The 16,071-nt window shown below is 64.2% G+C and overlaps 4 protein-coding genes across 4 annotated transcripts; 2 read left to right on the forward strand and 2 right to left on the reverse strand.

Moving 5' to 3' along the window:
• Window positions 1–1,044: 1,044 nt before the first annotated feature.
• ARHGDIA (Rho GDP dissociation inhibitor alpha) lies at window positions 1,045–8,418 on the reverse strand. The gene is made up of 6 exons (XM_068654588.1): window positions 8,265–8,418; window positions 4,426–4,635; window positions 4,123–4,206; window positions 3,449–3,525; window positions 3,204–3,267; window positions 1,045–2,759 (listed from the first exon to the last, which is right to left on the reverse strand). Exons 2-6 carry the CDS (start codon window positions 4,613–4,615, stop codon window positions 2,560–2,562), a joined length of 615 nt encoding a protein of 204 aa, XP_068510689.1. The 5' UTR covers window positions 4,616–4,635; window positions 8,265–8,418; the 3' UTR covers window positions 1,045–2,559.
• A 146-nt stretch (window positions 8,419–8,564) lies between these two features.
• Window positions 8,565–13,165, reverse strand: ALYREF (Aly/REF export factor). The gene is made up of 6 exons (XM_068654585.1): window positions 12,903–13,165; window positions 12,453–12,584; window positions 10,180–10,327; window positions 10,022–10,085; window positions 9,679–9,856; window positions 8,565–8,836 (listed from the first exon to the last, which is right to left on the reverse strand). Exons 1-6 carry the CDS (start codon window positions 13,131–13,133, stop codon window positions 8,822–8,824), a joined length of 768 nt encoding a protein of 255 aa, XP_068510686.1. The 5' UTR covers window positions 13,134–13,165; the 3' UTR covers window positions 8,565–8,821.
• A 125-nt stretch (window positions 13,166–13,290) lies between these two features.
• Window positions 13,291–14,505, forward strand: ANAPC11 (anaphase promoting complex subunit 11). Its single transcript, XM_068654601.1, has 3 exons — window positions 13,291–13,449; window positions 13,528–13,688; window positions 14,329–14,505. The coding sequence occupies exons 1-2, from the start codon at window positions 13,341–13,343 to the stop codon at window positions 13,671–13,673; spliced, it is 255 nt and encodes an 84-aa protein (XP_068510702.1). The 5' UTR covers window positions 13,291–13,340; the 3' UTR covers window positions 13,674–13,688; window positions 14,329–14,505.
• Window positions 13,772–14,505, forward strand: NPB (neuropeptide B). The gene is made up of 2 exons (XM_068654600.1): window positions 13,772–14,096; window positions 14,329–14,505. Exons 1-2 carry the CDS (start codon window positions 13,863–13,865, stop codon window positions 14,455–14,457), a joined length of 363 nt encoding a protein of 120 aa, XP_068510701.1. The 5' UTR covers window positions 13,772–13,862; the 3' UTR covers window positions 14,458–14,505.
• Window positions 14,506–16,071: the final 1,566 nt, after the last annotated feature.

The raw sequence follows: 16,071 nt of genomic DNA on the forward strand, positions 1-16,071 counted from the left end.
TGGGAAGACTTGCCAAAGAGCCGGAGATTGCATCAGACAGGAGCCGGCCCTGACAGTAACTGCCCGCAGAGCGGCTGTTGGGGGCCGCCACAAGGAGCCTTTGTTCGTTTTATCGGCACATCTGGGCTGGCGCTAACCGACACCGGGAGGGTGACGCCGGGGCGCCCGCGGCGCTGCCCCTCGGGCCCCGCTGCACGGGGGGAGGCGGCCGCAGCACCTGGCTGGGCTCAGCCGGGGGGGACGAGGCAGAAGTGAGGTGTGAGGCGGGCGCAGGCCTTGAGGGTGCTGGGCAGTGCTTCCCCCCGGCTGCAGGCGGCTCCTGCCCTGCTGTCGCTGGGCCTTGGCACTTTCCTTTGGGCTCTGAGTGACGTCTCCTCCTGCTGCAGCCTTGGGCAGCCCTGGCGGCTTTCCGGGGCCAGAAGGGGCCCTGGCTCTCGGCACCGTCGGTTCCCTCTCGTGTCTGGAGCTCTCACTTCCCGTTGCGAGTCCTTGAGCGCCGGAGCGGGGCTGAGCCATCTCTAAGGCTTCTGCAGTGCTGTGGATTCCTTTCAGCGTTTCCCAGCTCCTCCGTGAAGTTCCTTACCCGCAGCACAAACACCGCGTGCTGTGTAACCCCCCAGGCTCTCACCACACATCACCTCCCCCAGGTTCTGCTGTCCCTCCAGCTGCTTCCCCCCTTCCCCTGCACGGGAATCACCTCGCTGGCTCGGGCAGGCCAGGGCTCAGAACCCGCTGCTCTCAGCTGGCAGGAGGCGTCCCCTCACTGCCTCACACCCGCCGTTTTCCCTCTCTCCCCTTCTCACCCCTCATACTGAAGGTCATAAAGAACAGAGCGAGCAGCAATGTACAGATCTTAAACACAAGCCCCTGAGAGCAGCAAAGGACGCGGCAGCGTGGGCTTCCTGCCTGTTCTCCTCTGGCAAGGACTTCCCCAAAATGCTGCTGCACAACACAGGCAACCCAAGGATTCTGCTCTTCTCCCCACCACGGCTGTTTGCCACCTCCCACAAAGACCCAGAACAGACGCAGAAGGAACAGCAGGCAGTCAGTTCAAAGATTTTATTTAACTGTCATAAAAGGAGAAGCAGACGATGATTCCAAACCTGTTAACCCGGGTCTAGGATTTACAGACAATATGCACCAAATCAAATTAACAAAAATCTCTCTAGGGGCAGGGCGAGGGAGAGTTAGAGGCAAAGACGTAGCTACGAGAAAGCCACATGTACTTGGTCCCAGTTCTAATACAACCTCAACGTGGGAAGATCCAAATAAGAGGGCTGCGGAGCTGGAACATGCCTGCCGTCAGGGGCTCGCAGGCCCCAGAGGCCCCCATCGCCCCGAGTGCCGTGTCAGCGCAGCCCCGGGAGGCAGGCTGGAGTGCTGCAGGGGTCTGCTGTGGGCTCGGGGCACGGAGTCGAGTGTCAAGGCAATAAATACTGACAGGCCAGGCACAGATTTTAAAGGCAGAACAGATACATAAGGCATTAACCGCTTCTGAATACTTGTCCTTTGCAAGCTCTTTGTTGATCGCATCAGGAGAGCAGCTGCAGAAACAGACTAGTCCATCCTCAGCCCAAAACAGCCGGGAGGGCAGGTGCTGTCCTGGTATTTCAGTGCTTTGCAGCTCCTCTGGCTGCAATAAGTCTGAGGTGATGGCACCACTGGTGACTCCCGCACCCACCTGCCTTGCAACCCCCTCTATGCCTCTGGAGGTACCGGGGCTGCCCAGAGAGTCCGGAGACAAACAGGGACAGGGCTCTGCCAGGCCAGCTCTGGGCACTGGGAGGGTGGCCTGGGGAAGGGGCGGGATGTCACCCGGGGTGTCACAATGCCCTCCTCTCCGGAGATGTCCAGTCTCGGGTGAGGAATGGACCAGCAGCAAAGCAGGAAGTTGTGAATCTTTCCTAATACCCAGGAGGGGCGTGACCAAGCTGAGTGCCATGCCAACAAACAGGGTGAGGGTGGGTGGCATTTAAAAAGTGTAACAAGGGCAGGGCCCCCTCCCTAGAGGATACGTGTTACACATTAAGGCATCATGGTTACAGGGAACATCCACAAATGAAGGTGCCAGCGTCCTCGGGACACTGGCTGGGGGGAAGGGGCAGGCTGGACATGATTTGAGCCAACAAACAGATTCAAATAGCTGCCTGGCATCAAGGTTCTTCAGCTACTTGGAGGCAGTAGCTGCCCTGAGCTGTGCACAGGAGAGCTAAGCACAGGATCCCACACCGAGGGCAGGACTCTCCCCTTCAGCACCAACCAGAAGAGAGGAAGGTGAGAAGCAGCGAAGCGCCTGGCAGGGAGCGAACGCTCCCCCCTGTGCTGGAACAGCGCGGCCCTGGGACGAGCAGCTGGAGATCAGATGCAGACAGCAGGGTTTGGTCAACGGACTCAGTGATTCTCTGGGGAGGGGGCACATTACAAAACCGAGCGCTCTGGTCAAATTTAACAGGGGATGGAAGGTAAGAGGGTTCCAATGTCAGCACTTTGGTACAGGGAGGGATTTCTACGGTAGCCACTGTCTGATTCACGCTCTCTGGGGATTGGCTTTGGGAAGGGCTAGTCCTTCCAATCCTTCTTGATGGTCAGGTTCCACTCCCAGGACAGGTGGTCAGTCTTATCATCATCTGTGAATTTGGATTTGATGTTGTAGCTGCCCCGGGCCAGCATGCCCTTGGGGGCTTCTTCCATGGGGGTCAGGAACTCGTACTCCTCTGCTCGGGGGCCGTAGCTCCCAACCATGTACTCAGTCTTGTCAACTAGGAGAAAAAGAAGGAATGTAGGGAAGCTGCTTAAGAGCCCTCCCCTGCATTCGGGGCAAATGAAAGCAAATGAAGGGTCTCTTACTCCTACAACAATTCACAAACTGTAAAGGCCTCTGTAAGAACACGAACGTCACCCCCAATTAGCAGCACCACTCGCTCCAGGAGCAGCCTGCAGGCAGTGCCTCCCCCCACCGCTGTCCGCACACAATTGATGTGATCACCTCGGGGCTCCAGGACCACAGGCTGCCACCCCAGCGCAGGCCTGGGAGCCTTCACACGCTGCCACTGGCCAAGCGGCACAGACGTGGCCGTGCTTCCCACTAGAGTCTGCCTCCTGCATCACGAGCAGCTGGGGCAGCAGGCAAGCCCCCAGCACAGCAGTGGAAAGCGCTGGGAGCCTCACACGAAGCAGTACCCGAGCCACAACGAGGCACTTACTTTTCACTCCTTTCCGGAACGTGTGCTGAATGTACTTCAGCCCTGACACAATCTCCCTGTTAACCTGCAGAGACAAGCAAAGGCCGTTGAAGACAGATCTCTTCCACACGCTGCCTGCCCCACCCACAGCAGCCTATTTGCTCCATCCCACTCGTTTTGGGGCTCAAGCACTCCCTGTGCTGGGATTGCAGTAGTCAGATGCTCCCAAGTTCAGTGCTGTTCACTTTCCAGATCTGAATTCTTACCCTAAAGGAGATTTTTATCCGGTATTCCACACCCTCCTTCAGCACAAACGCCTGCTTCTTGTAACTCTCCAGGTCACCTGCAAAGAAGGGAGATGGTGATTCGGGGTCCCTTTCTATCATGCTCTGGGATGGATTTAAGTTGCAAGAGGTGATCAGGACAGGATGTGCAGCAGCTGGGGACTGGACCCCCTACTGCACGCACAGCACGCAGTTTATCCTTTTATTCCGTGTTTCAGGGCTCAACTTGTTACACTGCTCGTGCTACCTGCGGCAGGCAAGCAACACCCTACGAAAGGGAACTGCAGGCAGCAACGCGGGTCATTCATGGGCGTCGCTTTGTAATGTCTGCCCCAAAGCTGTCACCATCTCGAAGCTGCCATCAGCGTCGCTGTGCTGAGGACAGCTGGCTCCCCCGCCTGGCAGCTCGCACATCTACAACGCCAGGGCAGGCAGTGGAGCGGAAGCAGAGAGGCCGCTGCTCACACAGGGGAGCTCAGACACAAGGAGCGGGGCTTGGCGTGGAGAATCCTCTGTGGCCGGGGCAGTGGCTCTGCACCCAGCGAGGGGGCAGGAGGGCTCGCCCACCGCCCCACCGGTGCCTTGGCAGCACCTTCTGGAAGGCCCCACGTTAAAGCAGCTTTGACCTGGAAGGGCCGATTTTGTTCCCAGCTCACCTGTCAGGTCCAGCTCCAGAGGGCCGGGAGCAGTAGCACAGACCAACGTCAGTTTGGTCACCACCACGTTTGGAGCGTTAGGGTCTAGAAGACAAAGAAAGAGGCTCTCAAACACCCACCCCTCACACCAACCGACACATCGTTCCTCCCAAGGCAGTTTTAGAAAAAGCAAGAACAGAAGCAGGGGCTCCTTGCTGTGTTCTGCCCAGCCCAGTCTCTCCCTGAGCATCTCCCCCTCAAGGCTGGAGGAACCTCTCCGTCCCCGCGCCCTGCTCCAGGGGAACAGAGCGTCCCAGAGCTCACCCGCAGTCACGGTGACGGCACCAAGCAGCGCCTCCTTGTACTTGCGCAGGCTCTCATCGTCCTTGTCCAGCTCCTGGATCTCCTGGATGCTCTTCTGGGCAGGTGGCTTATAGTTGACGGAGTGCTCGTCCTCCTCGTTCTCAGCTGCAATCTGGGCCAGCTGCTCTGCCGTTGGCTCCTGCTCTGCCATCCTCACACACGCGACTTACACTGAAGGGAGGAGAAGTGAAACTGCAGCTTCCCACCCGCGCCGGCTCCTTCCCGAGCGGCACAGCCTGGCAGCACACAGAGCCTGCCCAGCACGGCCCCGTTACTCCACGGGCTCCCTCTCACGCTGGGGCCCTGCTCGGGCTGTCCCTGGGGGGACACATCCCTGCCAAGCGCCAATACCCCGCAGCCTGGGCACATTCCTCCGGTAGCTCAGGTCTCGCGTTCAGCCCACGCAAAAGAGAAACATCGGCCTCTGCATTTCGTTCATAAGCTGCAATAGGCAAATAAATCCCCCAGGCCATAGGAAACACGACTCCTCCACATGAACACCCGGGCAAAGCTTTTCCTCGTGATAAACCCAGGCCCAGAGCAAACCCAGCCCAGTTCTGCCTCTCTCCAATACGGCTCCAGCTGAGACCAGGGCTCTGCACACCACTGGTCCAAGCACCAGCAGCCCCCGGCTGCTCTCCCTTCCTCAAGAAATGCCGACTCGCTAAAGAAGAGCCAGGTCTCTGCCCGCAGCGTGCCGCACGGGTTGCAGCAGGTCAGCCAGGCACCTTTCTCTTCCCGTCTGAGAGGTGACTGCCAGCAGCACGCAGCTCAGCTGCTCCGTTTCTCCCAAGGTGCCTCCCGACCAGGAGAGGATCCCCCAGCGCTGCTGTTCCTCACCCCGCTCGGGGCACAGCGACACACCCAGCCCTGCAGGGGCCTGGCAGCGACTCCTTGCTTTTGGCCATAAACATGAGGAGCGTTCTGCCAGGCTGCCAGCTCGGATGGCACCGCGCACATCTCCAGCCCCGCCAGCAAACGTGTGGGGCAGAGGAGGGAGGGCAGGGGTGGGGGGGCCGAGCCCAGCCGCAGAGCCCCCAGTCCGGAGCCCCCGGGAGCGGGAGGTGCAGCCGGGGCTCTTCTCGCCCACAGCCAAACTTGGGAACAGCTCCGGAGCTGTCCCGGGCCAGCCGTGCTCCCCCCATGGCCCGCCTCTCCGGGCAGCCGGCTGGTACGATGGAGCATTCCTGCTGCTGCTGGGTGTTAAACGTGACCAAAGGTTACTGCTGGGCTTGGGGTGGGGAAGGTGCGAGGGTTCGAGATCATTCCGGGGGCTCTGGGTCTGTGGGGGGAGCTGTGCCCATCACACCTCTGCACCCCCGAGCCCCAGCAGCCTGCGCCCGCCCCTCAGCTCACAACAAACCGGCCCCCCTGCGGGGGCTCCCCAGAGCCTGGCACGGGATGTCACGGAAATCTGTACTCAAAAGGCCACTCAGCTCACACTGTGCGTGAACTGCCTGGATTTCACCCGGGTAAATCCTTATCAAACCCAGCCACTTCCTTTGGGCTCCCGTCCAAAAAAGCTCCAGCCTTGAAGGCTCCCAGAAGTGTTCAGCAAACACTCCCTCAAGCATTTGTTCCCCTGCTTCGGCCCCTTACTTTGCCCTGTGCCTCAGCTCCAAGCCAGGCATCGCCCCCAGGCCGCCCCCCCCCAGCCGAGGAGCTCCGGGACCTCCTCCAACGCCTGCAGCCCCCAGGGAACGGCAGCGGCGGCCTCCAGCGAGAGCCTCGAAGCACTGCAGGCTCGGGTGACTCCCGAGGTCCCTAAGGCTGAGCCTTCCCGAGGGCGTGGTGCAAGGCCCAGCCCTGCCCACATGAGGTGTTCCAGCAGCACCCCCAGGCACGCGCTGCCTTCAGCTCCCGGGCTGGGCAGAGGCAGGGGCAGGGGCAGGGGCAGAACCCCTCAGCACGGGGCAGGCGAGCACCTGCAGCAGCTGTCTGACAGCTCCCGGGCCACAGGAGCTCAGCAGGCAGCAGCCGCAGGCATCGGCGCAGTGGGGCCAGGCCGGGAGCTCGCTGCACAGCGCCCGGGTGCTGCCGACTGCTGGGAGCCGAGTTCTGGGCCCCGGCACCCCCCCGGCAGCGTCACCAAACAGCTCTCCCGGCCGACACAAAGCCCCGGAAAGGACGAGCGGAATTCCAGGCAGCAGCTCGAGCCAGGGCCCAGCTCTGCCAGCAAGCACTGGAAAAACATCACCGTGCCTCCGGCACCCGGCCTGCCGGCAGCAGGGCCCGAGCAGGCACAGAGCCCCCCCGCGGCAGCTCCTCCCGGGTGCCAGAGAGGAAGGAAGGAGGCTCCCGGTGGCGCAAGAACCTTTCCGGGGGCCCCAACCTCGCCCTTCAGGCTTCCAGCAGCGTTTGTTGCAGCTCCAGTCAGCAAAGCGGCTCTTCCCCAGGCACGTGCCAGAGCAGCTGTCACAGCGCCAGGCAAGGCAGAGCCGCGGGGCTGGTGGCAGCAGGATGCGGGGCCAAGCGCCCCCAGCAGCCACCGAAGCACTTCCCCCATCTGACAGCCGCACGCCCGCAGTTCCTCCTGCATTTTCTGGGTATTTTTTCGTGCAGCGCCCAGGAGCCAGCAGCAGCGAACGCGAGAGCCCCACCTGCTGCTGCAGCGAGAAACTGCCCGGGAAGTCACTCCGTTTCCAGACAGAAAACGAAAAACTGCGACTCCTGCCCAGGCTAGAACTGAAACCCCGGGGCAGCAGCGGCAGGAGCTGCTCAGAGCCTCTGTGGGTCAGTGAATTGCTTCGGATGTCCACGGCGGGCCCGATTCCAGCAGCCCCCACCCTTCCCCCGTTCCCTATGGGCTCAGGAAGGCCGCGCAGCCACCCCGCAACCCCCAGGGACCCGATCCAGCCCACGGCCATTTCTGCGGGGCTGCCTTCCCCCAGCTCAGTTCGCCCACCCAGCTCCCTGCGGGGCTGCGCAAGCTGCGGGCACAGGAAGCCCCCAGTGCTGCCACCAGCGGGGCCGTGCGGCCGCCCAGGACAACAGGTGACAGCGGGGCTGGGCCCAGGGGACCTCAGGCACCGGCGCTGCCTCCCCGCACGAGGCCCTGCCGAGCTCCTGCCTCGCCCGGGGCTGAGCCCCGGCACCAGCTCGGGGCAGCGCTGGCTCACAGGGGAGGCTCGCAGCCCCCCGCGAGGTGCCGGCCGCCTGCCTGTCCGCCTGCCTGTCCGTCTGTCCGGGGCGGCGCGGGAGGGAAGCGCTGAGCCCCGCACGGTCCCGTAGCGCACCGGGTCCAGGAGGCCCCCGCTGAGCCCCGCCCCCCGCAGCCCCGGGCGGAACGGGCTCCGCTCAGCACCGCTGCAGCTCCCTCGGCTCCCCCCGGGCACGGGGCCGCAGCGCCGCGAGCCGGACCCGGCCCCCGCCCGGCCGCAGCGCGGGGCCCTTCCCCCAGCCAGGAGCGGGGCCCGGTGCGCGGAACCCGCCGGGACCCCGCGGGAGCGCCGCCGCTCGGCCCCTTCCTGCAGCCGGGGCGGGGCGGGGCCCGCGGCTGCCCCCGCCACAGGGCCCGGCCCCGGGACGCGGCTTCCTCCCGCCAGCGGCGCCCTGCCCGCGGGGCGCTCCCGGCCGGGCGGGGGCCGCGGGAGCTCCCCGGGAGCGGAGGCGCCGCCCTTCCCCTCCCCCCCCCCCCCCCCGAAGGTCGTTTGAGGGCGCTCGGGGCTGGGCCCCCCCCCCCCTGGCCGCTCCCGTTCGCGCGGCGCCGAGCGGCGGGGCCCGGCCGGGCCGCAGCGGGAGGGACCCGGCCCCGCGCCCCCCGCCCCGCCCCGGCTCCCCCCGCCCCCCCCGCCCCGTACCGGCCCTGCTCGCGCTCCGCGCCGCGCTGACACCGCCGCCGGGATCCGCCCAGCCGCCCGCGCACCCCCGCACTTCCGGGCCACGCCCGTCACTTCCCGTTACGAGAGGGCGGGGCCCGCGCCTCGCTTCCGGCCCGGCAGCGGCTCGCCCATTGGCCCGGGCCGTGCGCGCGCGCGGTGGGGGGCGGGGCCGGGCGAGCGGGCGGGGCACAGGAAGGGGGCGGGGCCCGGGGAGGGGGCGGGGCTTGGGGCGCGGGCGCGGGAAAGGCGCGCGGGGCGGGGCGCGGCACGCAGCAGGGCTCTAGACACGGTTCTAGTTTATTACGGCCGAGGTGAAAAAGCCCCCCCGGCCGGCAGGCAACCAGTAAAATGTATCCCAAAATAACTCGGTACAAAACGGGTCTGCTTCAGCATTAAAAAAAACCTTTACACGAGGTTAAAACCTATCCCAACCAAAAGGAAAACGATCCCGTCCTCGGGGCCGGCCGCAGCCTTCCCGCGGCACCACGGAGCCGGGCGGCCGCAGCCCCCCCGTGCGCCGCGCCGCGCCCGCCGCTTTAGCTGGTGTCCATCTGCAAGAGAGGAGAGAGAGGAGCCGTCACCGCCCGGCATCAGCACCCCCCAGCACCGCCCCCCCCAGCATCACCCCCCACTGCACGACACCTCCCGACCGGGGCCAGCCTGCTGCCCCTGGAGCTCAGGCACGCTCCCTGCATTCCCCGTCCTCCTCCTCCACCCAAATCTGTCTCAGACGATCTCGAAGCATCCCGGGTTCCACAGAACACTGCTCCAGAACACGGCTCCGTGCCAATGTTCTCTGGAACTCAGCTCACTGCATCTGTGCCACTGCCCCAACCGTGTCCCCTTCCCTCAGTGCAGACAGCACGGTTCAGAGCACACCGGGTGCACGTTTAACCTCGATTCTCTATCAAGATTTTAACCCTGCTGTGGCACGACATCCGGGCTCTTTCCAAATTTCCAGGTGCGTTGCTCTGTTCATCTCGTTCTGCGTTAGGGACCTGCACGCTGTGACCAGCATCACTTTTATCTCTCTCAGCATCCAAGGCAGTTCCTTCACTTTTTTTCCTTTTGTTTTTCATTTTTCCAGCCCACTGTCTCTCCGGGTATTGTTACACAGCTATTGCTCATCCCAGCTGTTTTGGCTACAGATGAGCCTGGCCTACACAGCCCCTAACAAGTCTGGGGACGCTGGAAAGGGTCCGTTTCTTATGAGCAGCAGCAATTCTGGAGAGTTAAGGTAACTAGAGGAACAGGGCAATGCTCAGCTTTGGACGGAAACTATTTCAGCCCAGTAAGCTGAAAGATGATTTCTCCTTGCAGCCAGCCCTGGGCTGCCAGTGCCCACTTGGAGATGCCGCAGGGCACCTGCGCACAGCGCACAAGCAGCACTTACCCTGGCATTGTAAGCATCCAGCTGTGCATCTAGTTCTTCTGCAGAGAGCTGCTGTTTGGAAGTTCTCCCAGCTCCTCTGCCTCTTCCTCTGCTCCCGCCACGACTACCTCGCCTGTTGCCTCCTCCACCACCAAATCCTGAACCACCACGGTTTCTGGTCATGCCACCTCTGTTTACACTGCGATTTTGAAAAAGCACCCGTTACAGCGCGTTCTGGGTACCCACACAGGCACCCACAGTTTGCAGCACGGGAGACGAATCCATGCTTCCCGCAGAGGGAGGCAGCTCGCTCCCCGCACTGACTCACACAGCGACTCCCGCACGTGGCAGCGCCGCGCCTCACCTCTGTGCCGGTCTCCTCTGTGTGTCGATTTGTGATGTAACCAGCTGTATGTTCATGGGGCGCCCTGGGGAAAAGCAGCCGGTTAGCTTGGGAGCACGATGGAAGGCAGATCCCTCCAGCCAGGCAGGGAAACGCCTCAAACAGCCGCGCGGACTCACCATCCAAGGGGACTCCATTGTACTGCTTCATAGCTTTCAGAGCATCTGCCTTCCTCTCAAAATGCACGTCTGCTGTCCCTAGGCTGCGGCCAGATCTGTCATAGTGCACTGCCGCCTTCTTCAAGGTCCCAAACTCTGCAAAGAGTTCCTGAGAAACAGAGAGAGAAGAGAGCACGCTTCCATTAGCGCTGCAAACACTGAACAGCCACGACGCAGCAGAGGCAGAAGCCCCCCACTTGCTGTCAGGATTTACAGGGGCTTTCCAAGCTTCCCTGGCAACTCAGAGAAAGCAGCCATGGCAGACGGGAGCTTGGGCTATGAGAAGAGTTTCAGAAAGGAGCCATCAGTGGCAAAACCAAACAGGACTCCTTATTCACCACTCGCAGGGCGCACAAAGGGTGTCAACAGCGCAGCCTCAAGGGACGCTGGCCTGTTTCTTCTCCCAGGGACACCGCAAGCCTTTTTGTCAAGGCTGAATCTACAGAGCCACTGTTTTAGGAATTACCCAGACCCTAACCCATTTCTCTAAGGAAGAACCAGAGCCACCTGGTTTGTTTCACAGGCCCTACGTTTAGTGCATTACCTAGGGATGTATCATCACACTGCGAGGCCCCGCTACGCCCCGTGCTTCCAAAGCTCCAAACCCACAGCAGAACCGCCGGGTGTCCCCGGTGGGCACCGCACGCCACCTTTTGCGTTGTGCTGCAGAGCCCAGACACTGCTCTGCTGTCTCAGAACCACTACCCAAGCATTTGAGAAGAGCACTATAAATATTCTTTCTTTTCGCCAGCCAGCAGCACTTCAGGCAACCTCACCGGCGAGCTCCTCCCTCGCATTTGTTTACCGGACACAAGCACCAGCACAGCACCCGAAATAAGCTCTAGGAACGCAGTGCAGCACAGGAGGAGACGCTGCGACCCCTCTCACTGTGCCACGGGACCGCCGGCTCCTCCTGAGCCGCAGCACCGAGCAAGGCGCACGCGAGGCTCCTTCCAGCGCCCTCCTGCCAGCGCTCGCTGAGCTGTGCTGCCACGTTGCTGACACCATCGGCACAGAAACAAAGAAATCAGGCAGCGCTTCTCAGGCAGCGTGACGTTACGGATGGGTGGTAAGAGAGAGGTGCAAACACATCCATCAGCTCTGCTGCTGTGTAAGACACTTGTGGAAATTCGTCCACTCCTGCAGCCCAAGCCAACAGTGGAAGAGGCAAAACGCAACTGTCCCACAGAGCACGCAGGCTCGTTACACTGATGGGACTTGACGGTCAAACTGCGTGGCACTCGATGCGACTTTACACATCAAACCGAGGAGACTTCACAGATCTGCTTTCTTACTGACTACAGATCTGCCTGACTACAACAAACGGGAAACTTACTTAAACCAATCCCAAACTTACGTGAGAAAAAGAAGCGTTTTAAGCACATCACCCGGTAATTAGGTGACCTAAAAAACCTTGCTTCCAATTCTCCCGACACGGACAGATCAGCATGTGGAAAAACTGGAATAAATTAACAGATGGAGAAAGCACGGAAGTGCTGTGCCCTCAGCCCCAGCCCATCCCAACCAGCTCAGAGCCGAACCGTACCGCACGCCCGAGCAAAGAGCCTGGCAGGTTCTTACCCAAGGCACTGCTCAAACGAGCGATATAACCGGGACCAGTAACGGGGCTAGGAAATTTAGCTACTGCAAAACAGATAAAGTAATTAAAGAAGTTGCAGCACAAGGAAGCGGGCTCTCCCTCACAAATCGGTCTCCTCGGTGTCACTGGTTGAGGCATCTACAGGAACACCTTGGCACTTAACAAGACGTGACTTTAAAAAAGAAGCCACGCAAACAGGTCCTACAAAAACAGAGCAAACGGATGCCCGCATCCAGTTACTGAACTGCTGGAGTTACACGGACCTCGAGAGCTTACAGGGCCCGTTCCAACCTCTGCAGTCACAGCAGGACGGAGCCACCCAGCAGCATCTTCCCCCACGCACCGCGGCAGAGCCATTTACGAGGGGATTAACCACAGCTCTGCACAGCACCGCGGCCGTTCGGAGCCGCAGCCACCTCGAAGCCACGGCCGGAGCTGCCCCCAAACACCCGCGGCACAAAACCAGGCGGGGCTGCGGGGCCGCCCGGGACGGAGCTCCCCCTGCCCGACCCCAGCAGGCACCGGGGCCGGGGCAGCTCCCGCCGCCGCCCCCTGCCCCCGGCCGCGGGGCGATGAATGAAACCCCCCCCCGACGGCCCCCGTGCGCGCGTCGCGGCCGCCCCCGGGCCCCTACCTGGATGTCCGCGTCCGAGACGCCGAAGTCGAGGTTGGAGACGAGCAGCTTCCCGCCGGTCTCCACGCCGGCCCCCGCGCCGAAGCCGCTGTCGAAGAGGTCGTGCTGCCACTTCTCGGGGAGCTGCTTCGGCTGCAACGACACCGGCACCTCGCTGAGCGCCGCCGGGCCCCGCCGCCTGCCGGCAGCGCACAAAGGGCCCGGCCCGGCCCAGCCCCCTCCGCCCCCGCCCCCGCCCCCGCCCCGCCGCCGCCGCCGCCCGCGCGGCCCCGTCCCGGGGCTGCCCCCGCGCCGCCGACCCCTGCCCAGGCCCGGCCCGTTCCGTTCCGTTCCCGTTCCCGTTTCCCCGGGGCGCCGCCGGCCCGCGGGCAGCAGCAGCAGCAGCGGCGGCGGCGCCCCCCTCCCGGCGCCCCCCGCCCGGCGCCCCCCTCCCGGCGCCCCCGGCCGTACCCGGCTGTAGGGCGCGGGCCGGTTCCTGCCGCCGCCCCGGGCCATCACCGGCCGGTTCCGCACGGGGCCGCCGCCCGCTCGCCCGGCTCCCACGCCGCCCCGGCCGGGCCCGCCCCCGCGGGTGGCGCCGCCCCGGCCCCGGCCGCCCCGGCCGCCGCCCCGCCCGGCGCCGCGCTGGCTGCGGTTGAGCTTGATGATGTCGTCCAGGGACATGTCCATCTTGTCGGCCATGATGGCGGCTCCGCTCCGGGGCCCGCACTTCCGGCCGCGCTGCGCCGCCGCCGGAAGCGGAAGGGGCGGGGCCGGCGGGGAAGGCGCGACGCCGCGCGCGCGTGCGTGCCGGGCTCCGCGGGGCGGGAGGGCGGCACTTCCGGCGGGGCGGGGCGGGACTTCCGGCGGGGCGGGAGGGGGGCGCGGGGCGGGACTTCCGGCGGCGCGATGCGGGTGCGGGTGCGGAGCTGGCACGGGGTCGCCTCGTGGCTGTGGGTGGCGAACGACGAAAACTGCGGCATCTGCCGCATGGCCTTCAACGGCTGCTGCCCCGACTGTGAGCGCGGGGCCGGGCGGGGCGGGACCGGGGGGGATCCGGGGCCGGGCCGGGGCTGACGCCGTGTCCGCGCCGCAGGCAAAGTGCCCGGGGACGACTGCCCGCTGGTGTGGGGGCAGTGCTCGCATTGCTTCCACATGCACTGCATCCTCAAGTGGCTGCACTCGCAGCAGGTGCAGCAGCACTGCCCCATGTGCCGCCAGGAGTGGAAGTTCAAGGAGTGACCGGCGCCGCCCCCGGTAAGAGCCGGGGGGTGGGAGGGCAGGGGGGGGCGAGCGGCTCCTTGCCGCGGGCTGCGCCGCCCCGGGGGGGCCGGGCCGGGCCAAGGCGGGGAGGGGGCGGGCGCGGCGCCCCCCGTCGGGCTATAAAGCGGCGGCGGCGGCGCCCCGCAGCGCTGCGGTCCCACCGGCACCATGCGCGCCGCCCGCTGCCTGGGGCTGGCGCTGGCGCTGCTCTGCCTCTGCCGCCCCGCCGCGCCCTGGTACCGGCAGGCGGCCGGGCCCCGCCTCTACTCGGTGGGCAGAGCCTCGGGGCTGCTGTCTGGCCTCCGCCGCTCGCCCTACATCCGCCGCTCCGACGCTGCCGAGAGCCGTCCCGGAGCGCTGCCGCCCGGCTCGGCCCGGCCCCCCGTGCTGCCCCGCACCGCGGTGAGTACCGGGGCTGCCGGGGACTCTGGGCACAGGGGGCACCGGGGCTGCTCCCCGTGGGGTGCCGGGCACGGGGTGTGCTGGGGCTGCCCGGCTGCGGGCACCGGGACCCCGTGCTCCAGCGAGCAGCAGGAGCAGGATCTTAGCTGCCCGCAGGGCTCCGGGGCAGCCCAGCGCCCCCGGCAGCACCACGTCCTGGGGCCCCCGGTCCTGTTGATGGTCTCCCCCGCAGGCACCGTGCGTGATGGACGTCGCCCCCGAGCCGCGGAGCTGCCAGGCGCTGCTGGGAGTCCCCGGCACTCTCCAGTGCAAAGCAGACGTGACCTTGTCCCTGGACCCCAGGGAGTGCGTGGATGCCTGAGCCAGCACCCGTGGCTCTGCAGCAACAATAAATGCACTTGGACTGGAATGATCTCGTCTGTCCTTGTGGGGAAGGGAGGTGCTGCTGAAAGCCCCGGGAGGGGTGGAGGAAACCTACCGGGGTCTGGGGCACACAGGGGCTGCCCCACTGGGCGTAGATCCAGGGAAGCAGAGCTGGCGTGGGGTGAGAGGCTTACTGGTGCTGTGGGCAGCGGGACAGAGCCAAGCCTGGGGCCCCCTTGCTGGGCTCAGGATGAGGGGACAGCCCAGGGAGAGGGAACCCATCGAAATGGAGCACCAGGTGCTGGAACAGCACCTGACTTAGTTGGGAAGAGGGGTCCTGAGGTCTGTGGGACAGGCATGGGAGGGGTCCCATGCCCAGAACAGCTCCAAGCACCATTTCTGTATCATCTGCAAACAGCTGCTGCAGGGGAAGCAGCTCCCCACGTCACTGCTGAGTCCCCCACCTTGCACCCCAGGGTCTGGATCCCTGAACCCTTCAGGAGCCTTGTCTGGGGCTGAGGGGGCTGCCCAGGTCAGGCCAAGCAAGGCCTGGGAGGGACTTGGGCTGGGCCAGGACAACCTGCGCAGGGCACTGGCGATGCTGCAGACTCAGAGGATGAGGACAGCCCAGCTGGGTGTGCGTGAGAGCAGCTGGGGCTGAGCACTGAGCAACCTGCAGCCCTGCTGCCTCTGAGGGCCAGGGCTGGCATCTTCCAGGTGCCTGTGGCTGCTCAAACCCAGGTGGAAAAATCACTTGTGGATCACAACCAGCAGTCACCACCCCGCTGGAAACTCACAGATGGCCCCACGCTCCCGAGGGCTGTGTGATGCCCATCAGCCGTGGCTGCGAGGCACGGTGCCTGCAGCAGTGATGGGGTGATAGAGCCGGAGCTGCAGGGAGCAGCAGAACCTGACTCGTTTTGCTGGGTGAATTACTGCAGCCAGGGCATCGCTGTTCTGCCATCCCCCCAAAGGGCCCTGCTGTGCCCAGCCCCGCGTGCTGCCCAGCCCCAGGGCACCCAGGCTGTGCTCTGGCAGCAGAACCCCGGTGCAGCACCACCAAACCCCCGGCAAACCACCAGCGAGTGCAGCCCCAGCCCAGCCTTGCAGGGACCCTGCCTGCCCCGGGCAACAGGAGGAGCACAGCCCCCAGTCCCCGCGTGTCACCTGGGCAGGACGCAAGGCTGAGTCCTCTGGGAGCTGTGGGCAGGAGCAGCCCCTCCCTGTAGAGGTGTCCCCTTTGTTTGAAGCTGCCACAGGCGGCCCCGAGCTCTGCCCAGATGAAGGCTGCCCGCACCACCGCGTCCCCCCGAGGCAGGGGCAGTCCTGGGCACTGCAGCTCCGGCCCAGGGTGAGGGCCAGAGCTGCTGCCCTCCTGCACCAGGGTCACCATTGCTCTTGTAAGATTTAGCAAGCCTTATTCAAATGTTCCAGCACATTAATTCCCATGAGAGAACCGTCAGACACTTACTGCACATTGCAGGGGAGGCCTCCTCAGGATTAGTGCAGGAGTCAGTCTTGTCTGTGCTTGGTAAAAGGAGGAGAGAGAAAGGAGGAGAGAGAACTGAGTCACAAACTTGAAATTCACGCAATTTATTTCCCTGGTTTAACT

This window comes from Anas acuta, chromosome 18 (assembly GCF_963932015.1).
Source record: "Anas acuta chromosome 18, bAnaAcu1.1, whole genome shotgun sequence".
Classification (NCBI taxonomy): domain Eukaryota; kingdom Metazoa; phylum Chordata; class Aves; order Anseriformes; family Anatidae; genus Anas; species Anas acuta.

Excerpts from the sequence above, each read along its gene's own strand:
- ANAPC11 (XM_068654601.1), top strand. The coding sequence starts at position 13,341 with ATGCGGGTGCGGGTGCGGAGCTGGCACGGGGTCGCCTCGTGGCTGTGG. Across the intron at positions 13,450-13,527 it reads CAACGGCTGCTGCCCCGACT|GCAAAGTGCCCGGGGACGAC; the intron begins GTGAGCGCGGGG and ends TCCGCGCCGCAG.
- ALYREF (XM_068654585.1), bottom strand. The coding sequence starts at position 13,133 with ATGGCCGACAAGATGGACATGTCCCTGGACGACATCATCAAGCTCAAC. Across the intron at positions 10,086-10,179 it reads CAATGGAGTCCCCTTGGATG|GGCGCCCCATGAACATACAG; the intron begins GTGAGTCCGCGC and ends GCTTTTCCCCAG. Across the intron at positions 9,857-10,021 it reads CAGAGGAGACCGGCACAGAG|TGTAAACAGAGGTGGCATGA; the intron begins GTGAGGCGCGGC and ends TCAAAATCGCAG.
- NPB (XM_068654600.1), top strand. The coding sequence starts at position 13,863 with ATGCGCGCCGCCCGCTGCCTGGGGCTGGCGCTGGCGCTGCTCTGCCTC. Across the intron at positions 14,097-14,328 it reads CCGTGCTGCCCCGCACCGCG|GCACCGTGCGTGATGGACGT; the intron begins GTGAGTACCGGG and ends TCTCCCCCGCAG.
- ARHGDIA (XM_068654588.1), bottom strand. The coding sequence starts at position 4,615 with ATGGCAGAGCAGGAGCCAACGGCAGAGCAGCTGGCCCAGATTGCAGCT. Across the intron at positions 3,526-4,122 it reads TCTGGAGCTGGACCTGACAG|GTGACCTGGAGAGTTACAAG; the intron begins GTGAGCTGGGAA and ends CCTTCTTTGCAG. Across the intron at positions 3,268-3,448 it reads GGATAAAAATCTCCTTTAGG|GTTAACAGGGAGATTGTGTC; the intron begins GTAAGAATTCAG and ends TTGTCTCTGCAG.